Source organism: Sminthopsis crassicaudata, chromosome 4 (assembly GCF_048593235.1).
Source record: "Sminthopsis crassicaudata isolate SCR6 chromosome 4, ASM4859323v1, whole genome shotgun sequence".
Classification (NCBI taxonomy): domain Eukaryota; kingdom Metazoa; phylum Chordata; class Mammalia; order Dasyuromorphia; family Dasyuridae; genus Sminthopsis; species Sminthopsis crassicaudata.
In genome coordinates, this window is record NC_133620.1 from 19,529,017 (window position 1) to 19,552,081 (window position 23,065).

Consider the following 23,065-nt stretch of genomic DNA (forward strand, 5'->3'; position numbering starts at 1 on the left):
TCTAACAAAAACACAGGGAAGAAAGGGCTTGTTTATTAAACAGCAGCAAATGGTAGCAACAATTTGAAGTCTAAACACAGCAAACCTGGAGGGTGGAGAAGTGGGCAAAGCTGGTCTTCAGGCCCGTAACTGAGGCCTCTGCCATGCAGGCTTGTCACTAATATTCTTCCCCTGAGTGACACCGAGCTTTCCAAGGCCAGGGACAAATCAGGACAAGAAGGTGTGAAGGGGCTGTGTGCAACAGCTGGGGAGTGATATATGGACTCTTAAAAGATCTAATGATTTAGGATGATGAGAATCTTATTTATGGGATAGTTTGTTGTTTTTTTTTTTTTTCAAATAAAAACAACTCCCCCCCCCCCCCCTGAGGTTAAGTGACTTGCCCAGCTAGAAGTGTTAAGTGTCTGAGAGCAGATTTGAACTCAGATCCTCCTGACTTCAGAATTGGTGCTCTATCCACTGCGCCCCCTAGCTGCCCCAACAAAAATAACTTTCACAGCATTACACATTTAGAACTGAAAGGGAAGGCCATTAAAGGCAACACAGACTAACCCCCCCCCATTTTATTGAAGAGAAAACTAAAGTCTGGGAAGGATCTGTGGCTGCCTTGGAAAGCCCAGATGCTAAGTGGCAGAAGCAAGATTTGAACTCAGATCCTGGGACTGCATGGCCAGTTTTGTCATTTGTTTTGGTTTTTGTTGTACTATATTGTTCTTCATTTTCTAACTCAGTCCAGTGCTCTTTCCACACACCTAGAGGCCAACTAAAAGTTCCAATACCACTCTGAGAGGTTTACTGGAGAGTGAGGTGGTACAGTGGGCAGAGCACCTGCCCTGGGATCACGAGAACCTGAATTCAAATTTGGCCTCAGACACTCACTAGCTGTGTGACCCTGGACAAGTCACCTCATCTTGATTTCCTCCCACCCACCAAAAAAAAGTTTTCTAAGCTGCTGGCTCATGGCTCTTCTCCTTTCCCCAGCTACACTACCAGAAGAAACCTACTTTCCTCACCTCCGCTTCTTTTCCCAAGGGTTCAGTTATCATCTCTATCCAGAAGACGCCCCAAACCTGCATATCCAGCCCTGGCCTCTAACCTGAACTCCTGCCCAGCTTCACCAACTGCCCCTTGCAGGCCTCCAGCCGCATGTCCCAAAGGCAGGTCAGTGCCTTGAACTTAAGAGGGATTTAATAAAGAGCTTGTTGGATTGAATGGGAGGGGGTAGTGGTGATTCTGGGATATTCTTCCCAGGACCCTTCACATCACCTAGGTATACAATAGGTGTTTATTTCTTGATATCTAATCTAAGATCAAAAATGAAGTCGAGGATTTTTGATTAATAATAATCTCAAAACCTAAATTAACTCTATAGAAAGAGGGGAAAGAGATCAATTGGAAGGGGAAACTACTGTAAAGATCAAAAGCACTTAAAAGTCTGTTGGTGAACAGTGATTTTGGGGGTATTTCGGAAAGAAAATGTCTGAATATGTGAAAATTAAGAGCTTTAATCTTACTTTTCCAAGAACCACTTGTGGGGCCTTTTCTACTGGAAAAATCCTTGTTATTGTCCTTTTTGCTGGGAGAGATCAGAGTGTCTCATGCCATTTAAAAATATGCTTTCTTTCCCAAAGGGCTGTATTTTAAAACAAATCACTGAGAGAGTCACAAGCCTACTCTAAGTCAGAATATAGTTAGCAAACTCTCCCTCGATCTGTTCAGTCAATTTTTCAGTTTCTAATTTTTTTTTTTGGGGGGGGGGAGAGAAGGGAATCAGGGTTAAGTGACTTGCCCAAAGTCATACAGCTAGGAAGTATCAAGTGTCTGAGGTCCCATTTGAACTGGGATCCTCCTGACTCCATCTGATCTATCCACTGTAGCGCCACCTAGCTGCTCCTCAGTTTCTACACAGATGCTACTTAGCCCTGCTCCCTTCTAACTATTCACACAGTGCTTATCTCTTGTACCTGCACTATTTCAGGGAACTTTTAACGAATCTTCATACTTCAAGTCTTTTATCCATCCTGATCCAGTCTCCACTTAGCTACCAAAGTGATTTTCCTTAAGCATAGTCTATGAACTTCAGTAGCTCCCTACTGCAAATGGAATATGAAAAACTGTTCTTTTATTTAAAGAATTCCAATAATAAATTCCAAAAATAAGCATGAGAATGTAAAGAATACAAGGAAGGCTTATCAAAGACGTGCAGAGGCAAATCTCTTCCCTCTCTCCTCTCTCCCCTTTTCCTTTCCCTTCCCATTCCTTCCCCTCTGCTTCTCTATCTCTCTCGGTCTCTCTGACTCTCTCTCTCTGTCTCTGTGTCTCTGTTTCTCTCTGTTCCTCTCTGTCTCTGTGTATGTGTTTTGTTTTCTCTCTGATTCTCACTCTCTCTGACTCTCTCTCTCTCTGTCTCTGTGTCTCTGTTTCTCTCTGTTCCTCTCTGTTTCTGGGTCTCTGTTTCTCTCTGACTCTCTGTCTCTCTGTCTCTGTGTCTCTGTTTCTCTCTCTTCCTCTCTGTCTCTCTGTGTATGTGTTTTGTTTTCTCTCTGACTCTCTCTCTGTCTTTCTGTCTCTGTGTCTCTGTTTCTCTCTGTTCCCCTCTGTTTCTGGGTCTCTGTTTCTCTCTGACTCTCTGTCTCTCTGTCTCTGTGTCTCTGTTTCTCTCTCTTCCTCTCTGTCTCTCTGTGTATGTGTTTTGTTTTCTCTCTGACTCTCTCTCTGTCTTTCTGTCTCTGTGTCTCTGTTTCTCTCTGTTCCCCTCTGTTTCTGGGTCTCTGTTTCTCTCTGACTCTCTGTCTCTCTGTCTCTGTGTCTCTGTTTCTCTCTCTTCCTCTCTGTCTCTCTGTGTATGTGTTTTGTTTTCTCTCTGACTCTCTCTCTGTCTTTCTGTCTCTGTGTCTCTGTTTCTCTCTGTTCCCCTCTGTTTCTGGGTCTCTGTTTCTCTCTGACTCTCTGTCTCTCTGTCTCTGTGTCTCTGTTTCTCTCTCTTCCTCTCTGTCTCTCTGTGTATGTGTTTTGTTTTCTCTCTGACTCTCTCTCTGTCTTTCTGTCTCTGTGTCTCTGTTTCTCTCTGTTCCCCTCTGTTTCTGGGTCTCTGTTTCTCTCTGACTCTCTGTCTCTCTGTCTCTGTGTCTCTGTTTCTCTCTCTTCCTCTCTGTCTCTCTGTGTATGTGTTTTGTTTTCTCTCTGACTCTCTCTCTGTCTTTCTGTCTCTGTGTCTCTGTTTCTCTCTGTTCCCCTCTGTTTCTGGGTCTCTGTTTCTCTCTGACTCTCTGTCTCTCTGTCTCTGTGTCTCTGTTTCTCTCTCTTCCTCTCTGTCTCTCTGTGTATGTGTTTTGTTTTCTCTCTGACTCTCTCTCTGTCTTTCTGTCTCTGTGTCTCTGTTTCTCTCTGTTCCCCTCTGTTTCTGGGTCTCTGTTTCTCTCTGACTCTCTGTCTCTCTGTCTCTGTGTCTCTGTTTCTCTCTCTTCCTCTCTGTCTCTCTGTGTATGTGTTTTGTTTTCTCTCTGACTCTCTCTCTGTCTTTCTGTCTCTGTGTCTCTGTTTCTCTCTGTTCCCCTCTGTTTCTGGGTCTCTGTTTCTCTCTGACTCTCTGTCTCTCTGTCTCTGTGTCTCTGTTTCTCTCTCTTCCTCTCTGTCTCTCTGTGTATGTGTTTTGTTTTCTCTCTGACTCTCTCTCTGTCTTTCTGTCTCTGTGTCTCTGTTTCTCTCTGTTCCCCTCTGTTTCTGGGTCTCTGTTTCTCTCTGACTCTCTGTCTCTCTGTCTCTGTGTCTCTGTTTCTCTCTCTTCCTCTCTGTCTCTCTGTGTATGTGTTTTGTTTTCTCTCTGACTCTCTCTCTGTCTTTCTGTCTCTGTGTCTCTGTTTCTCTCTGTTCCCCTCTGTTTCTGGGTCTCTGTTTCTCTCTGACTCTCTGTCTCTCTGTCTCTGTGTCTCTGTTTCTCTCTCTTCCTCTCTGTCTCTCTGTGTATGTGTTTTGTTTTCTCTCTGACTCTCTCTCTGTCTTTCTGTCTCTGTGTCTCTGTTTCTCTCTGTTCCCCTCTGTTTCTGGGTCTCTGTTTCTCTCTGACTCTCTGTCTCTCTGTCTCTGTGTCTCTGTTTCTCTCTCTTCCTCTCTGTCTCTCTGTGTATGTGTTTTGTTTTCTCTCTGACTCTCTCTCTGTCTTTCTGTCTCTGTGTCTCTGTTTCTCTCTGTTCCCCTCTGTTTCTGGGTCTCTGTTTCTCTCTGACTCTCTGTCTCTCTGTCTCTGTGTCTCTGTTTCTCTCTGTTCCTCTCTGTCTCTCTGTGTATGTGTTTTGTTTTCTCTCTGACTCTCTCTCTGTCTCTCTGTCTCTGTGTCTGTTTCTCTCTGTTCCTCTGTCTCTGTGAATATTGTTTTCTCTCTGTCTCTCTCACTCCTCATCAGATTCCTCTCTATAGCCAGACTTTATCTTTCTTGAAACTCAGTCCCACATCCCTCACTTCTACCTAGAAAACCCACAGACATCTCAATGTCAAAATGTCCCAGACTGAACTCATATTCCCCCCAAATCTCTCTCCCTAGCTTCCCCATTTCTATTGAGGGCAGTTGCATCCTTTCATGGTTCATAACTCAATAAACCATTTACCAACAAAGAAGTGGGGAAACAAATGTCTGAATGAATCATGTCAATTTGTTCATAGAAATGGAAGATACCTGGGATTTTGTCATCGCCATAAGAAATTAATGAGGGATGAGGAAACTGAGGCAGGATTAAGTGATTCTCCGGGGACCACACAATTAGCAAGTGGCTGAGGCCACGTTTGAACTGAGGTCTTCCTGACTCCAGGTTTGATGCTCCATCCATAGACTACCTATATACATCCCTTTATATAAACATACACTTCAAAGTGGCCTGGGAAACTCAACTCAATCCACACTGGAAACAAACTGGAACTGTTACCTTCAATTTCTCAGGCATAAAAGTGATCCATGAGAACTGAAGGAACATTTGAATAGATGTTGTCATACCAAATGGCCACAGTCTCCAAAGTGCTTGAAATGAAAAGCTTTAAAAATAGAGACCCGGCTAGAAAAAAAAGTCAAAATTACATGGCACCTGTAGGAGGTCCATATGTTTTCTGTCATCTTGTTCTGCTCCTGGAGTTGTACCAAGGATACTTTGGGTGGCTCCCTAGAAGATGAGCAAACCCTAACACTTTTATTTGACTGCAAAAAGCAGACATTCTCATGCCTCTATGCAATAGTCCATAGAACGTTCGATATAAAAGAATCACAGCATCATAGACACTTAAGACCATTTCAATTTAAACTCCACTTCACTGTCATAATAATAATATTTATAAACTATGGAAAGATGAACACTTTCTCATCAAAAAAGGAGGGAAAATGGCTAGATGTCCTCAGGACACAAAATAAACAGACTTTGAAAACAGAAAATTACTGAGCTCTCTCGGCCTCTATTTCTTCATCTGTACAATAGGTATCCCCCCACAGAGCATCCCTCGAATCCATTGTGAGGATAGAGACCCAGAATTGTTCCCTGAAATCAATTTTGAAAATTACCAAAGGAAAATAAACTAACCTCTGCCATTCCTCCCCCTTGCTTCTCAGCCAAGAATCTGAAGAATTGCATAATTACGAGGCAACAATCCCATTCCAGAAGCCATCTGAGGACTTCATTTCCCCGTGCACTGATCAATGTGAGTCTACAGAGTTGATGAATGTATTAATAGTCTGGTATATGCAGGTGGCCAAATGCCACACTGCCCGGCCTACTTTGGGCACGACAGATACGGCACCTCCCCGGCTGAGCCCACGTTCCCCATCTTTCCCTGGGGGGAGGGAAGGGTGCATCGGCGCTCTTTCCCAATGCCTCTCACAACCCGATTTCTGCTTCTTTTCTTTCCTATCCAATCTACTTTGATGTCCTTCTTTTTGTAGATATTGGGTGGGGGAGAGAAGAAGAAAATCAAGATAGGAAGATTAATTTTTTTCTCCCTATGCTTTCTGTAAGGAACTTATCCTGAAAGAGGGCTTAGAGCTTCCTCTGAACTGCTGATATCTCCTTTGAAGTCACGGGCTGTTCTGTGTGTGCGGAGGGAGATAACAGACCCGGGGAATTAGGTCCCGGGGTTCTGTCTAAGGGAGGGCAAAGGGCCGGCTCAAATGGATGAAGTCACTGACGTGTGAGCCTCTGGTGTTTCTGCTGGCAATAAGAGCTTTCTGTGGAAACATTTCTTCTCAAGAGAAAGGGATGTAGCACTGTGTTGTTGTCGCACTGCAGTTCCTACTGCCTTTTGTCCATTCCCACGGCACTCAAATCATTGGCCCGTCTTCCACAGTGAACTAAGAAGGTCAGAGCCGGGAGGGACCACAGAGTATGGGATCTAGGGGGGATGTCAGGAAATCAAATGTTATAATGAGGATAATTCACATTTCTGTCAGCCTTGAAGGTTTATACAGAGTTTCTCCTTCCCCATGAAAGCACTGGGCCATGGGCAACGAAGTATTGCTAGCTCTGTTTTAAAGATGAGAAAACTGAGTAGGTGTTTCCACAGTCACATGCCTGGAGATCAATAAACCCAGAACTTGAGAGTCCAAACATAGACCCGATGGCTTAAGCCCAAGCAACTGCATCACTATTTTGTGATCTCTTTGATGGGAATAGTCCTTCCTGTGAGGCAGGCCATCACCCATGCGAGCCTTCTCATCTTGGGTGGCACTGTGTCCTGGCAAGGGTGATGGACTTACTAGCAGAAGCCCCTGGGAGCCATCCTGTTTCTGAAACTTTGGTGGGACTATAGGATGGTCCTGACCTCTCCTAGGCTCGATTTACTTATCTGGTCAAATAAGAAGAACGCCTGTAGAATTTGCCTTACATAGTCCCTGGGGGCTAAAATAAGACCACAAGGCATTGTGGTTCAGGGATCTGGGACCTCTTGACACAGAGAACTTGGATTCAATCCTGACATTTACTATGGGAGACCTTCTCTGGGTCTCAATTTGGTGATTAGTAAAATGGTGGTAAGATCTCTTCCGTTCAAGGGCTACAATCCTAGAATTGTGTGTTTGAAAGTGCTTTGTACGCTTTAGAACTCTAGCAGTCATTATTATTATAGGCCGATGGGACTATATAGAGAACCTCACACCTCTGGATGATATAGTGTAGACGGTAATGGACTTAAAGTTAGGAAGATATAGGTTCAAAGTCGGCCTTAGACGTTTAGTCAGTATGTGATCCTGGGCAAGTCATTTTACATTTCTCTGGCTTTCGTCCAAGTCAGCGACCCAACTGGCAAAGATTACAGGACCTACGGCTGATCCCTGGTGAGATAGACAACCACAGATCTCTCTCTCAAGTTCTTCCGTGAATGACTCCTCTTGGGGTCTTTCTGGCCTAGCTCTGAATCTACCAACTGGACCCTCATGGTGTCTCCATGACATAGGAATAGAAGATCTAATCATCAAGCTATTTCTAAAAGTAAATCTTTCTCCTGACTTACCAGTTTAATAACTGTTGAAGAGACAGAGACAGACAGAGAGATGAAAGGGGGAGAGAGAGAAAAGGAGGGAGAGGGAATAAGTGAAAGAAGGAGGAAGAAGGAAGGAAAGAGGGAAGGAAGGAAGGAAAAAAAGGGAAGGAGGGAGGGAGGAAGGAAGGAAGGAAGGAAGGAAGGAAGGAAGGAAGGAAGGAAGGAAGGAAGGAAGGAAGGAAGGAAGGAAGGAAGGAAGGAAGGAAGGAAAGAAGGAAGGAAGGAAGGAAGGAAGGAAGGAAGGAAGGAAGGAAGGAAGGAAGGAAGGAAGGAAGGAAGGAAGGAAGGAAGGAAGGAAGGAGGATGGAAGGAAGGAAGGAAGGAAGGAAGGAAGGGAAGGAGGGAGGGAGGGAGATAGGGAGGGAGAAACAAGGGAGGAAGGAGGGTGCTTTTGGAAGATTTCCAGGCCTCTGCCAAGTATCTATTTCCAGAATTCTTTGACCAGGAATGCTCCAGTGTAACCAATAAAACGGTTAATTGAGAGCACTTGAAGGCTCACCGATTGCCTTCCCCATCACACTTTACTTAGGGAGAGGACAGGACGTACCACAGACTGTGGCCACACGGCCAGTGTCCCCGTAATGTTTTCCCTCCAGAGCCTCAGGTGCTCCCTATTCCAGCCGTCTCCCCACTGCTTCAGCCTCTGCAGCGCATGTGGCTCAGTGCTGGGGATGGGGAGAAGAAAGCGAGAGCCGGAGCAGACCATCTTGAAATCTAACTTTTCTGTCTGTTTATTTTAGCTCCTTCTGACAACGGGATAGAAATTATCGCCAAGGTAATTTCCCTCCTTCCTAGCAAGTGTCTAACTAACTGGAAAAGCAGAATGCCCAGGGAGTAGACGGGACTGAAGTGCCTTGGTCTCTGAATGGCTTTTCAGTTTCCGAGAGCGCCCATGGAGGCCGAGGCTCTGAGCCTTTGAGAGGCTGGTACCGGAGGGTGCGGAGGGCAGGGCCGATAGGCTCTTAGTGGGATGCCAGCCCCCCCCCATCTTGTGCTGGCAGGTTCTGTTTTAACTTTAATAAACTCGCTTTTCAGAGGAGAGACCCCTTCGGCATTTTCTGGGATCCCATTTCCTCACTTCCAAAGAGGGCAATCACCTTAAACCTGTCCAGCACCTGAAAAACCCCTCCCTGTGTTCATAGGGCAGTCAGAAGTTACCCAGGAGCCGGGCAGGTTTGGGTCAGAGCAGGTGACCGAGAAGGGAATATTCGACCATATCTGGGCAGGAGAGGAGGGCCTAATTCTGGGCTCCTGGGACCTTTCCTCTCTTGGTGGTTAATGGGCAGCCCTCAACCCGTGTGGGAGCTTCCTTTGTGTCAGGAGGCTCTTACAAGCACAGGGCGGGGAGGTTAGCAGACGAACATTTCTCTGTCTCTCCATCCTCGGGATTCCCGAGCTGGGCAAGGATGGCCAGAAACATTCTTATTTCAAGGCCGGCCTAAGAGCACAGCAAATGGAGAAGGCTCAGAACTGGGGCCCAGAGGTCCTGAGTTCAAAGCCCAAATCTGCTGCATTAGACAAATCATTTCATCCTCTGGGACATGGCTTCTCATGTGTAAAGTGGGGGATAATAACAGCATCCCCTGATGTTTAAAATGCAAATGTATTATTATGACTACTGTGATTGTCTGGATGCCCATCATGCTCACCACAATATTCTGTATACAAAAGGTGCTTAATAACTGTCTCTGGAATAGCACTGAATTGAAAAGAGAAGGCAAAATGTTGGGGCTGAAATGTTAAAAAAAACAAAAACCTTAAATCAGCCTCCTGAACTCTTTCCTCTCTCCCCCCAAAATCAATCCAACTGTATTCAGCAAGCATTTATTAAGCGCCACATGTGCCATGCCATAAAGGAGCTGAGTCTACTGGACCACAAAGCAAAGACTTCCCTTCACGGGTGTTCTGGGCCAACATTTTGGTCTGAAACTCAGAGACCACGTGACCCAGTCCTCGAGATCCGTAGAACTGTGTTCCTTAGCTGGAACCCCTGAGATCCAGCCCAGGAAATCAGCGCAGAGACTTAGAAACCACATCTCCAAGAAGAACCTTAAAGTGGTTTTTCTCTTCAAGTTTTCTGTCTCTTAGGGTGGGAAAATAATGTAGATTATTGTCTCTGGTACAGGGGATACTAAGCTGTCCAAGTGGATTGTCCAATTGCCTGAAGTTTTCCTCTTTTCAACCTTACCAACCAGTTATTCCATCCACAAACATTTATTAAGCACTTACTGTGTGCCGGCTACTGCACTTAACTTTGGGGCTGCAAAAGTTACTATCTCTGCTCTCAGGGAGCTACATTCTTTCTGAGGCAGAGGAGGGAATATATATAAAATAAGGACATAAAAATAAAAGTAGTTAGAATGAGAAGGAGCTAATTCAAATATGGCTGGCTTTCAAGCCCCATCTTCAGTGTGTTATTCAGGCCTTAGGCTGGACTAGTGAGGAGGAGTTAAAGTCTCCTGGGTCCCTACTCCCCTGCTAGAGGACTTAGACCTTTAAGACAATTAGTGCCTGGTTCTGCTACTTGCTCCTCCTCCCCAAAGTCAAGGTCAAGTCACTGATGGGAATACTTTTTGTTTACAATCCTGAATGCTCTCCTTTTTTTTTTTCAGCCTCGGAAGAGTTTTGTCCATCAAGGCTTTAGGTAAGTTCTCAAAGGCCTGACATTTTTCCCCTGCCCCCTAACCCTCAGTTTTCCCAATCTGCCGCATTTTGGATTTGCTTTGTTTTATTTTTAAGCCTGTTACAATTTCTTGGGGGCTCTGGAATATATCATTGATGCATCTCTGCTAAACAATCAAACCAGCCTCTGTTTTCAGGGCCAGTGGGACAAGACAGATTGTCAGATTACAGTAGGGTGGGAAGAGCAGTGGACTTGCGGTCAGCCTGACCTTGGCCGGGCCCCACATCACCGAATGTCAGAGGTGAAAGGGACTTCAGAACCTGTCTAACACGAACCACGCAGAACTAGGGATGTGGCTACCACCTTCTTGACAACCAGCCCTCCAAGCCAAGTTTAGTGACCTGCAAGAATAAGGAGATCCCCACTTTTTAGTTCAGTTTCCTGTCTAAAAGAATGGCAGTGTGGGTTGGGATGACTCTCATCTCAGAAGTGAGTCGGAGTTGAATCCTCTCCTATTGACATGGCTCCAATATTTGGAAATCGCCCCGGTCCCCTCAGCCCCAACTCCTATGAGTCCGGCAGTAGTTAATGGCCTTTGGGGTCATGTTTGTGCTACTGCTTTAGCTCCTGTCTTGTCTTTCCCCCATTTTAGTCACGGGGTAGATGGAGATATTTTGCTCCTTGTGGCCCCAAAGGGGAGAACAAGCTCAGAAGGGGCGGAAGCTTCTGAGACGTCAGAATCGCCTCCACACTGGGAGGGATGCTTCGGCAGGCCAGGCCTGGAGCGCAGGGATCGGACCTAGGACGGCGGTTCAGGAAGGATGATGTGTCTCTAGAGGAGGTTGTGAGAACTGGAGGCCGTGGCTGCAAGGATTGCTTGGAGGATGTGGGGTGGGTTAGCCTGGAGAAACCTCGGGAAGCCAGGAGAGTTGGTTTCAGGTATTTAAAGGGTTTTCCTGAGGAAGAGGAACGAGCTTTGCTTGGCTTTGACTCAGAACACGATGCAGAGAGGGAACACCAGCTTGACAGAAGGGAAAACCCTCCAGAAATCCCGGGGCTCTTCAACCAGGGCTCAGGGGGTGCTGGGGAGGGACTTGTCCTTCAGGCAGGTGGGAGTGGAGGAATTCCGAACTCTCTCCACATTCTGGGGTTCTGTGAGCTGCCTTCCAGCCTATTTCTGACTCCTCATGGAGTTCTCTTCACACCTTAGAACCTCCCTAACTCTGCTCCCATCTTGCTTAGAACCCCTGTGTATTTGGGTCAGACACTGGCAGAGGACGGCTGGCTCTGGGCAGAGCAGCCTTGATGCTGACTAAGTCCTGGGGCAGACGGACTTAGGAATAAATCCCTTTCTGCTAAAAACCAGTCTCTTCCCCTCCAAGTGCATTTGGGGGTGTTTGGATGGATTCTCAAATGGTTCTGACCCGACCTGGTGCTCTTCAACTCGGCAAAGGGCTAAGGCCTGTTACACAAAGATGAGACGTGACAGTGGCTAATCTACAGTACAGCCTGTCTACCGCTATCTGTGAGACTGTCCTCAGTTCAGACTTGGCTTGAGCATCTCTTCATTTTTCAGCCATGAACACGCCTCTGGGAATGATAAAAAGAAGGGGAAACAGCCACGGGAAGGTGAAGTGCACCCAAAGGACAAGGACCCAAATCTGAAGAAGGTATTTGTCTGTTTAGACATCTGGCTCCCCTCCTAGATGCATCATTCTGTACGTGTAACATCTCACTAAGCCACGAGACTGGAGCTTCTTGGGAGCAAGGGCTCTTTGTCATGGTGGTCCTTGAATTCTAAGGCATCCAGCGCAGCGCCTTCCACATAATAGGTGCTTACTGAGTGCCAGCTGAATTATAAGGAGGTGAATCCTAGTCTGTCAGAGTTTATAATGGGACAAGGAGAGGTGACAAACGAACTAGATTCTCTCTGATGTTCCCCACCCCATTCCCATATCTCACACTCCAAGGGTTCCACATTCTTGTGTTCCCAGATCCTTCCATTACCCACATTTGATTTTCTTAGGGTCACATAGAGCTACTAAGTGTCTGAATCTGAGGTAGGATTTGAGTTTTAGACTTATTTTTATTATAGAAACTGTGTAAATGTCTTAAAAGTAATTTAGGGATATAATTAATTCAATTATAATTTATTAAGTGTTTACTATAAGCAAGGCACTGTGATGGAAGTGAGGATACAGTATGCTGAGAATAATAGCCTATGGAAATCATTTTATAAACCTTAAACCATGGAGACGTTTGTGGCACAGTAGCCAGAGAACTGTATCTGGAGTCAGAAAGACTTTATTCAAATCTTATCTCAGACATGTACTAGCTGCATGACTCTTGGCAAGTCACTTAAGTCTATTTGCCTCAGTTTCTCATTTGAAAATTAGCTAGAAAGGAAAATGACAAACCACCCCAGGATCTTTGCTAAAAAAAAAAAACAAAACAAAACAAAACAAAAAAAAAAAAAAAAAAAAAACAAATGGGGACACAATTGAGTAGTATTTGCAGAATACTTTAAATTTCCTCCCAGTCCTAAATCCTCTGATCTTTTAAAAAATGTCATTGTTTTTAATTTATGAGAAAATAAAAAGGAAATAGCTTTTTAAAATGGAAGTGAAGTTTTTGAGAACTCTGCTGATTTCTTCTAATTGCTTACATTTAGATCAATGGGAGTGAAGGTATTCCCCGAAAACTCCAGGTAAAGGAGGACTTCCGAGGCAAGAGAAATCTGCTACGCCTAAAGCCAGGTAAGACTCCCTGGAAGCATCCCAAGGGAGGCGGCCCTGTGGGGCTGCTGCTGTCCAAGAGCAGTGCCAAGCTTATTTAAGAGTGCGCCAGGCACTGTGGGAGGTACAGGAGATTTAGAAATAGCATCCCTGCCCTTCAGGAGTTTGCATTCTCCCAAGAGATCCATAAATAGGCAGATACACACTTGAGGGAGGGAATTAATATCGAAAGCAGCTAGGTGTCCTGGCCCTGGAGTCCGGAGGATCCGAGTTCAAATCCAGACTCAGATATTTACTTACTCGCTGTGTGACCCTGAGCAAATCACTTAACCGCTAATTAATCCCAAATTTAAATAAATAAATAAATATATATATATATATATATATATATATATATATATATATATATACATATATATATATATATATATATATATATATATATATATATATATATATATATATATATATATATATAATAAACACTGCCTCTAAGATTGCAAGCCCGGTGATTAGAAGAGAAGTGGAGTTAGAATTAGCTGGGAGTGATAGCCAGAAAGAAGTGAAAAACGCAAGTTCAGTTCAGAGAAATCAGAGCTGGGAAGAATATTTGAAATTAATGGAGAGAACTTTTTTCTGGTTATTTTAGATAAATAAGTCTAGGGGAACTAACATTGAGCCACTAGGTGGTGCCTTAGTGCACAGAGCACCAGACCTGCCATAGGGAGCACTCCTCTGCTGGAGTTCAAATCCAGCCTCAGACACTTCCTAGCTGTGGGACCGGGACAAGTGGTTTATCCCTCCCTGGATGCCTCCATTTTCTCATCGGAAAATGAGCGGGAGAAGGGAATGGCCAACCTTCACATTGTCTTTGCCAAGAAAACGCAGAGTGGGGTCACAAAGGGTTGGACACAAGTAAACAGCTCAGCAAGCGACCCACACACTCACACACACTCACACACTCACCCTTACACACACGAGTTAAATTACTATTGAGGACATTTAGATCCAGATTGCCTGGGTGGACGCTGGGCCCGGACTTCACAGAGAGTGTCTCCTGGCTTCCCGGATGGATCAGGGCTCTCTCAAGCAGCCTCCCCGGGTCCCAGGAGACATCGCACTAACAGACGTGACCGGTTCTTTTCTGTTTTCAGAAGCCCACGGCGACGAGGTGTACGAAGACCTGTACGGCGGGGAGAGCGGCCAGGCCCAGACAGAGTGAGTGACTCCTCTTCCTCCTTGCCTGGTTCGGCTTCTGGGGGCAAGCCGGGTTGGGGGAGGGCAGCCTGGCAGAGGGGCCGGGGGAGCAGGATGCTTTTCAGAAGCCTGAAGCTCAGTCATGTGCAAGAGCGGTCCGTCTTGTTCTAATTCACCTCAGACAGCGCAGGAAGTTTCATGAGCAGATTTCAACTTGATGTAAGAAGAAAACTTTCCTGGAAATGACTGCTGGTCCAATGTTACATAAACCATCTGGAGAAACACTGGCAATCGGAGTGATGGGAACACTCTTCATTGGGTTAAGCCCCTTGTCCACATGAAGGGAGAGCTGGTAGAGCGGTTCTGGGCTGTCTCAGAAGTGAGGAGGACCCGAGTTCTAACGCCGCTGTCTTGGACACAAACTCTTCCTGAGCCCGGGTTTGTCAGCGGTAAAATGAAGGGCCTGAACCTCAGTGTGTCCCTGAGTCATCTAAACCCCAGGTGTGGACTTAGGCTCTGAGGTATATCCGAGCTCTAATCCTGATTCTCTAAACCAAAAATGAGGCACATAGTGAGGAGCCCCCCACGGACAGGGGGGAGCAAGTGATGTCCCACAAGGGAGCGGGTGTCCAAGGTACAGGACACTGTCTCCTTGAATCTTTCTCTGGCACCCAGAGCAGACCACTCTGAGGGCCCAGAAAGTGAACTGACGGTGACTGTAGCACTGCATGTCGGACCTAATAGGCGAGCGCTTTCTGCTACCTTTTCTCATCACCCCCAAGTCCCACAACAACACACCTCCAAACAGGAGCCAGACAACTACAGGAACCAAATTCTAAGCCTCCGAAAGGCAGAGAGGGAACCAAAATAGAGAAATTCCTAAAATCTGAGGGGAGAAAGTTGGAGAACTTGAGATTAGTGAAAAGTTTCCCCACAATGTGAGAAAAAACAAGTGAAATGAAATGTCCAACGGAAAGCATGCGCACGTTGTCCAGAACGAGGACAGAGCAGGCAGGAGACAGTTCTCGTTTCTCCGTCTGGCTGTGAAGCTCAGGGGCCGCTATTCTGGGAGTGAGCTCTCCAGTGATGCACAAAGGATCACAACGCCCTTGGCCAGCATTCTCTCTGAAGCAAGTCTTGATCCCGCCATGCTTAATGGAAGCTTGGCAAGGCAAACAACCTGAGAACCCCAGCATCTCCTTCACAGAGAAGCCAGTTCCATTTAACTAAAAAGCATCCACCAATTCTTAAAAGAAATTGCATTTGAGAAGGAACAAAAAGGGACATGCCTAAAAATCCGAAGAGTACAAAAAAAGCAAATTAGTCCCGATTCAGCGATTGTTGAAGAGGAACAGCTCAAAGACTGACTCAAATCCTTAAGTCAAAACTAAATGGAAAAAATACATTTAAAATAACTGATAGCTATACAGTTCCAGTCTTAACTTATATCTTTAGACTCAGCCTTAGACACAATGTCCATCATAAAGGGCATTCCATAAGCCCACTCCTCATCTGTACTAAGTAAATTGGAAATAAATCACTAGGCCATTCAGGTGACTAAAAATGAGCTGAGACTGGTCTCCTTACAAGGAAGAAGCAGGAACAAGGGGGGACATTTGAGAGAGAAATTTTGCATTGATGTCAAGAAACCCTTCTGCACAACGAGAGCTGCCCAAGAGTGAAGTCTTGAAGGGGGACGGGAAGGAAAATATCTCCCCCATCTTTGTCCAATAACAGATTGGACTAGATTCACCATAAGGTCACTTCTAACTCAGAGAACTGAGTCTGTGAAGTACACTCAGCAGTTTTGTGGAGCTCCTTGTGACTAAGTACCCCTGAAATGCACCATTTTGTTCTTACTATTTGCCCCCCTTTTAATATAGAAAAGTTCAGCAAAATAATTTCCCCTTTTGTATCAGAGATCGGTTCACTGGTCCTTTGCAAAAAGAATGACTCTTGTTGGGATTTGTTACTGAAATCTCGTTAGGATGGTGTCAGTTTATAAACCATCAGAAAACCTCTGGTCTCACTCTGTGGGATATCTTTTGGGCCCGGCATTTATAACATTTCTTTTTCTTTAGGTTGGAAGGAAAAGAAAAATTTAAAAAACTGGGAAGGTTTTTTAAAAAAGAAAAGGAAAAAGTTAAACCGAAGAAGATGAAAAAGAACTTTAGGTAAAAATTTTGAATTGGGGGGGATCTTTCTGTAGGAAATAGTAATTTTTTTTCTTAAAGTCAACAAAGCATAACATAATGCACCTTATTCTGGGAAATAGGGATGCTATCCACAAAAATGAAGCCCAAATTAGTGGGAAATGTCCCCTTTTAAAATTAATTTCTAGAGGGAAAGAAAGACATATACTATATAGACTTATCAATATAGATCATCAAAAATATTTATTTTCACTGTATAAATATGTGTACATATATTGTATTTAACAAATACTTTAACATATTTAACATGTATGGGACTACCTGCCATCTAGGGGAGGGGGTGGAGGGAAGTGGGGGAGAATTTGGAACAGAAGATTTTGCAAGGGTCAATGTTGAAAAATTACCCGTGCATATGTTTTGTATATAAAAAGCTTTAATAAAAATATTTATTTTTCCTTTAAAGATTGAGGGGAAAGGATTTCAAAATATAGGACTTTGAATAGGTGGCTCCAAGAAACTATGAAAAGAGAAATTTGGGGTCAGAGGATCTGGGTTCAAATCCACTATGCCACTTGATTTTTCTGTGATGCTGGGCAAATATCTTAATCTTCAGAAAAATAAGGAAGTTGCCCCTCTAAATCTTTATGGTCTTCCAGTTTGAATTAAATGTACGTTGAAAGAGCAACTGTTTCTTTTTTTTCTGGCTGGGCATATATTGCTCTAGACATTATTATTATTCTTCCCTTTTTCTTAGGTGCTAAATCCCATTTTTAGCCAGTTATTTTAGTTTTGGAAACTCCGCAAGCATGATTTAGTGTCACCAGTATCCTCATCTGGAAAAGGAAGTCTGACTAAGATTTATATTAAGGTCCCCATTCAGCTCTAAAGCTGCAGCCTTTTGTGGCCAGGAATCATGCAATCATAAAATCTTCAGGTGAGAAGAAATCTTCAGAGACCAGCTCGCCCCAGATCTCGGCCTTCCAGGCTTCCAGACAAAGAGATGGGAAGCTGGGTTTTTCAACCTGTCTCCATCATTGAGACCTGGGCAAATGGCTTTCCCTCACTTGTTTACTGAAAAAGGTTGGACAGGATCAAAAGATTCAATCTGGAAGGGATCATCTCCCTCAATTCCCACCTTCTATAAAGAAGGCAACATTAGTAGCCAAAAGCACACAGGTGGGCAGCAGTGGAGATCCACTTGAACCTGGACCCTCTGTCTCTAGAAGTAATGTTCTTTCCAGGGTACCATGGCAACTCACAGTTACCGTGCTGAATTCAAAACCCTTAAAACACAGTGATGATAGATCCCTAATTGAGATCATCAGTTGTGCCCAATGCCAGCCAGTGGGAGAGCGTATGGGAAGAATGGGAGGTTCCCTCTGCTGCCCAGACTAGGGTCTAGTTCCATTCCTAACATTTCCTAGATGGAGCGAGAACTTGAGTGTTATCAAGTGTCTCTAAGTCTATTTTCCTGGTCTATCAAGTGAGGGAGGGATGTGGGCAGGGAGACCATCTCTCGGGGTGGAAACTGAATTAGAAGACACAGGTAGAACTGGGGAAAAACCGAAGACAAGAAGGGATCTCTTGTCCAAGCTCATTAATTTGAAATGATGTATCTACCAGGAAAAAATTGCAAATCCATGTTTGTGTCCTACTGGGAAAGCATCCCTTTCTGGCAGTTTTTAAGTCTTTCATTCATTCGTTTTTCACACATTTATTAAATGTCTACTATGAGTTAGGATTTTTCTGTCTCTGTCTTCCTCCTCCTCCTCCTCCTTTTCTTCTTCCTCTTCTTCTTTTCTCTCTCTTTCTCTCTCTCTCCTCTTTCTCTTTTCCCCCTCTCCCTCTCTTTTTCTCTGTCTTTATTTTCTCTCCTTTTTTTTCTTTCTCTATGCATATAATCTTGTCTTTGGAATGGGTAGAGAATAGGACACCTGTGAAGTCATTAGAACAGGAAGGGCCAGATGAGAGACAGTTCCCTCTGCCAAGACAAAACAGACTTCTCTGACATTAAGGGTCTTAGAAAGTCGACTGGGACCCTGACAGGGCAAATGACTGAGAGCACCTGAATCCAGATTTTCCTTACTCCGATGCTACTTTTCTTTGAGATAAATAAATGTTCTGTATAATAATAATATTTTTGTCTAACACTCCATCCCCTTTTGTTTTTGCTGACTTGCAGTGGATTTTCCATTTCGATGCCTAATTTAGGTAAGTAACAATTGCTTTTCTTGGTTTTATGAAAACATATTAAATGAGGACAGAATGAGGGAAGGGAAAGAAGTGAGTCCTACCATAAAAAAACTTGATAATCCAAAACCAGAAGCTTTATATACAGATCAAGGAGAGATGATACTTCATTTTACCAAAGTGTTTCTCACTTTACCAAGCTTGAATATGATTCAAATATCATCAATTCCTTTTGAAGCAGTGCTTCTAGAAAACATGGATGCTTCCTGAGTGAATCCTCACGGGCAGTCAACAGTGGGGTAGAGTGGGCAGAGCACTGGCATTGAAGACAATCGTATCAGGACTCTGACACTTGTCTTGTGACCCAGGACAAGACACTTAATTTCTAGGGGTCTCCATTTCCTTATCTGTGAAACAAGGATAAAAGTCTTCACGGAGTCATAGTGTTAAATGAGATTATACTAAACATTTTCCAAACCTTATGAAATTTAAGGTTTGTATCAATGCTGGAAAATTACCTATGCATGAATTTTCGTAAAAATTAATCAATTAAGTTTAATTAATTAATTATTTAATTTTTAAAAAGAAAATGTAAGGTGTGTGAGAGACAGAACATTGACTTAGGACAAGAGAACCTGGGTCCAAATCCCATCTCTGATACTGCTTTCTTGTATGACCTCCCATGGACCTCAGTTTCTTCATTTTTAAATTGGAGAAGTTACACGAGGCAGCCTCCATATCTGGGCTCCTACGGATTATTCTATAAAAATCAGTTATCATGATGGGTCATGATAGTGATAATGTTGATGACGACAACTTGGAATTGTCAGAGAAGCTCCTGAACTTGAAATTATGTGGCCATCGGGTAATACTGCAAATCCATGCTTGTGTCTTACTGGGAAATCATCCCATTCTGGCAACTTTTAAGTCTCATTTATTCATTTTTTCCACACATTTATTAGATGCCTACTGTAGATTACTCTATTCTTCTCTCCACTTCTCTCCCTGACCCTTTTCCCTCTTCTTTCTCTCCCTCTTTCTCCCTCTCCTTCTCTTTCTCTCTTTCCCCTTTCTCCCCCTCTTCTTCTTTCTTTCTCCTTCTTCCCTTCTCCCTCTCTTCTTTTTTCTCTATGCCTATACATATACATACTACACATATATGTATATAATTTATTTACATATAATTTATACATAATTTATATAATATGCATATAATTTATATAAACCTATACATAAGACAAGAAGGAACTTCAGTTTCACCTCTTGGTGAATATTGGGGGCAGCCCGGTACCATCACACAGTTATGCAAGTACCCTCTGCCAAGAACTATAAAAGTTACTCATTTGTAAATAAGAATTTCTCCTTTTGCCTTGCCTTGTCTCCTGCCCGGCACATACTAGGTGCCTAATAAATGTTTACTGATTGAGTAATGAGTGGTTTTCATTTCCTTTTGATTTTAGAATTTAAGTCTCAGGAAAACATATTCTACGACGATGTGCCAGTGGATAAGAAAGAGTCCAAGTACGTTGATTTTGCTCTTTTGTCAGCCAGATATGGCCAAGGTTTAACCCAGCCCCTCAGTGGGGATCGGCTCTTTTGAGAAGTGCCCCATTTTTAAGTCTGCTGAGACAGTCAGCATGGTACAAGGGAAAATCCCCCAGATTTGGAATTTTGACTGGATTGGGAAAAGTCGCTTAGTACAGGAGGGCAGGCTTCAGGTCCCTTGTCTATGAGACGAGGGGTCCGGATAGAGTGTCATAAATCCTTAACGGGCATGTGAGTTTTCCAGGGCTAATCCACCTGTCTGCCTCCCTGGTATAATTCCCTTCTGGCTTTTTCTAGGACCTTGAAGTCTTCTCTCTCCTCTTAAATTGTCCCTCTGAATCGACTCATCTGGCTACAACACTCTTCTCTCCTTGATCTTCCATTTTAAAAAAATCCAAACCTTTTTAAGGCCTTCTTCAAGCCTAGCTGACCCCATGCCATGGCTCCCCTTACTCTTGCCTCTGCCTCCCTTCTTCCTCAGTTTGGTGGCATCCGGCTGCTTCCTGCAGCACGCCACTCAAATAGCTTCTCAAAGGTCGGTGCCCAGGAGCCTCCCGATCAGCAGGGCAGTTGGGTGGTGCAGTGGCTGGGGCGCTGGGCTCGAAACCAGCCTCAGACTCTTACTCATTGTGTGGCTCAGGGCAAGTCACTTCACTCTGTTTGCTTCCATTTCCATTTGTAAAATGAGCTAGAGAAGGAAACGGCCAACTGCTCCGGTGCTTTTGCCAAGAAAACCCCAAGTAGGGTCATGAGGAAATAGACACAAGTGCCAAATGGCAATGGTTCCCAATTGCCCCATTAAATGGACTTTTCTGATGCTTCCTCTCCTTGATCTCTTTGTAGCAGTAGCCCCAGCTCACTGCTCCTGAACGTCCCTCCCCACCCTGGGTGTAAAGACCCTGCCCTTGTCTTGTTCTCCGATTCTTTTTCACTTTTACTGCTTCCTCGTCCTCTGTCAGTGACCTACCCCTCTTACAGCATAGCTCTAGCCTTCAGGGAGCTGGGGGGGGGGGCTATAAGCAACCCCTCTACTTATGTCCAGGACCAACCTGTCTTGATGACCAAGACTCTGTGGTAGAGCTTGGGATGTGGTACTGTGGTACTACTGTGCTAGCCATAACTTCCAGGAGGAAAGAGGCTGTGAAAAAAATTAATGAAAAGAAAAGAAAGAGGCCGTGACATATCTCAACGGTTTTTAATCTCACCAAGCCCAGTTACGAGGAGCTCGAAGTGAAAGTAGAATTGAACTAAATTAATGTAGACACTCTCATAGTGGGGCAGCTAGAGTTATTAGGATGTTCGTTCGTCCATCGGGCCAAAGTCTACCTTCCACAAGTTCCTTCCTAGGGGCCTCACTAATGATGTTCTCCAGGGCCTGAATCTGTCTAAATCTTTTCAAATATCCAAAGGCAGGGATCTTGTCTGGCCAAATGTTCTATTTCCCATGCTCCGTGTTAACCTGTTTCTGAAAACCAGTTGTGCTTACCTGGTTTTCATCCCTTTTTCCCATTTCAGAGAAAAAGAAGACAAAGGAAGACTCTGGAAACCAAAATTTCTGATGATGAAAGACAGCAAAACGAACAAAATACCTGAGGAATCGGAAAGGTAACGGCCTGCGCCCGCCCCATCCCTCCCCGAGTCTTACCCAAGGGTCTCCTGGATGTGATTTTTCAAATGAATGGGAACCTAAATTCCAGGATCAGAATGTGTCAGATGTGTTTCTTCACCAGAGGACTTTTAGCAGTGTACACAACCCAGCGCCGGGCATCTGGGATCGAGCCTGAGGCAACCGGGCCATGTAGTGTAGGCGAGACATAGACTTTGCCCTTGTAGAATGGACAGGCTCAGAGCCTAAGGAGCAAGCGGCTCATGAATGGGTGTCTGGGAGTAGGGGATCATTTTTCTCCATCAGAACTTGAATGAAACTGTAAGAAAAGATACTCAGTGAAGTTGATTAAGTATATTTATTAAATAATGGGGAATAACTGCACATGCTCTGTCCAGCTCTCACAGGCAGACCTGAGAACAATGGGTGGGTGTCACCCATGCAGGCCTGAGGTTAAAGGGAAGAAAAATACCTCCCTAATGGTCAGAGGGGCGCAGAAGCAGAATGGGCTGTTCCAGGAGGGCGCGACCTCCCTCCAGTGCCCGGGTCCCAGATCTCTGGACTGGCCAGGTCATGTCGGGATGCTCTCTGGGATGCATGAGGCTTCACGGCCCATGTGGGCCCTTCCCACTCTGGTTTTGTGAGGGTCATTATTCCGTGTGCTGGTAATGCAAGGATCTGAACCCAAGGGTCACTGGGATCCATCAATCACTTCCCCCCAGGAGATGCTTTGCTTCTGAGAAGGAAGCCGCCATGGAGTCAGTGAGTTAAGTCTTCAAATTAGGGAAGATTTCAAAAGATGAAGAATAGGAGCAAATCTACTCTGGCAGTATTGTCAGGAGAAATGAGAAGGGGGGAAGCACTCAGTTCAGCTGGAATCCAGAGTGCATAGAGTTGGGAGAGATAAAGCCAGAAGAGTAAGCTAAGACCCGATTCCACAAAGGGCAGTGCAGTATGATAGAAAAGCAAAATTAACAAGAGACTTGAAACCAAGAAGCCTCTTTTTGAGTCCTCCTTTGACCCAGAAGAGCAGAGGAATGCAGATTTAGATCTGAAAGGAACCTTGGGAGACAATCTACTTCAAGATCTTCATTTTACACATGAAGAAACTGAGGATCAGAAGGGACGAGTCCCTTGCCCAGTGTCACACAGAGAGCAAGTAATCAAGACATGATTTGAACTCAAGCCTTCTAAGTTCAAATCTAACACTCTTCCCACCTTACCACTGTGGCCAGCTACACCGATAACCTCTCATCCCAAAATTGAGAAAGTAATACCTGAAATGCCAACCTCATGGAGTTGTTTCAAGCAAAGTGTTGGAACTGTGGAAGACTCAGAATTGTGGGCTGTTATTTTATCATCTTGTATACTACTATATTTATGTGTAGACAATAGGGAGAAATAAAGATTCTTGCACTGTAGAGGGATCTAATCAAACACTGAAGAGGAAGATGGCCCAAACAGCAACGTCAGTCAGGCATCTTGCATTTATTAAGCACCTACT

General features: G+C 44.5%; 1 protein-coding gene across 1 annotated transcript in view; it reads left to right on the plus strand.

The window, feature by feature from the left end:
- FYB2 (FYN binding protein 2) overlaps window positions 1-23,065 on the plus strand; it is a 45,142-nt gene that overhangs the window by 10,760 nt on the left and 11,317 nt on the right. Inside the window, exons 5-15 of the mRNA XM_074265827.1 lie at window positions 1,033-1,161; window positions 5,591-5,679; window positions 8,253-8,287; window positions 10,125-10,156; window positions 11,712-11,805; window positions 12,807-12,891; window positions 14,025-14,088; window positions 16,149-16,241; window positions 18,403-18,431; window positions 19,871-19,931; window positions 21,471-21,560. Coding sequence (XP_074121928.1) covers window positions 1,033-1,161; window positions 5,591-5,679; window positions 8,253-8,287; window positions 10,125-10,156; window positions 11,712-11,805; window positions 12,807-12,891; window positions 14,025-14,088; window positions 16,149-16,241; window positions 18,403-18,431; window positions 19,871-19,931; window positions 21,471-21,560 — 801 coding nt within the window. The remainder of the gene's footprint in view (window positions 1-1,032; window positions 1,162-5,590; window positions 5,680-8,252; window positions 8,288-10,124; window positions 10,157-11,711; window positions 11,806-12,806; window positions 12,892-14,024; window positions 14,089-16,148; window positions 16,242-18,402; window positions 18,432-19,870; window positions 19,932-21,470; window positions 21,561-23,065) is intronic.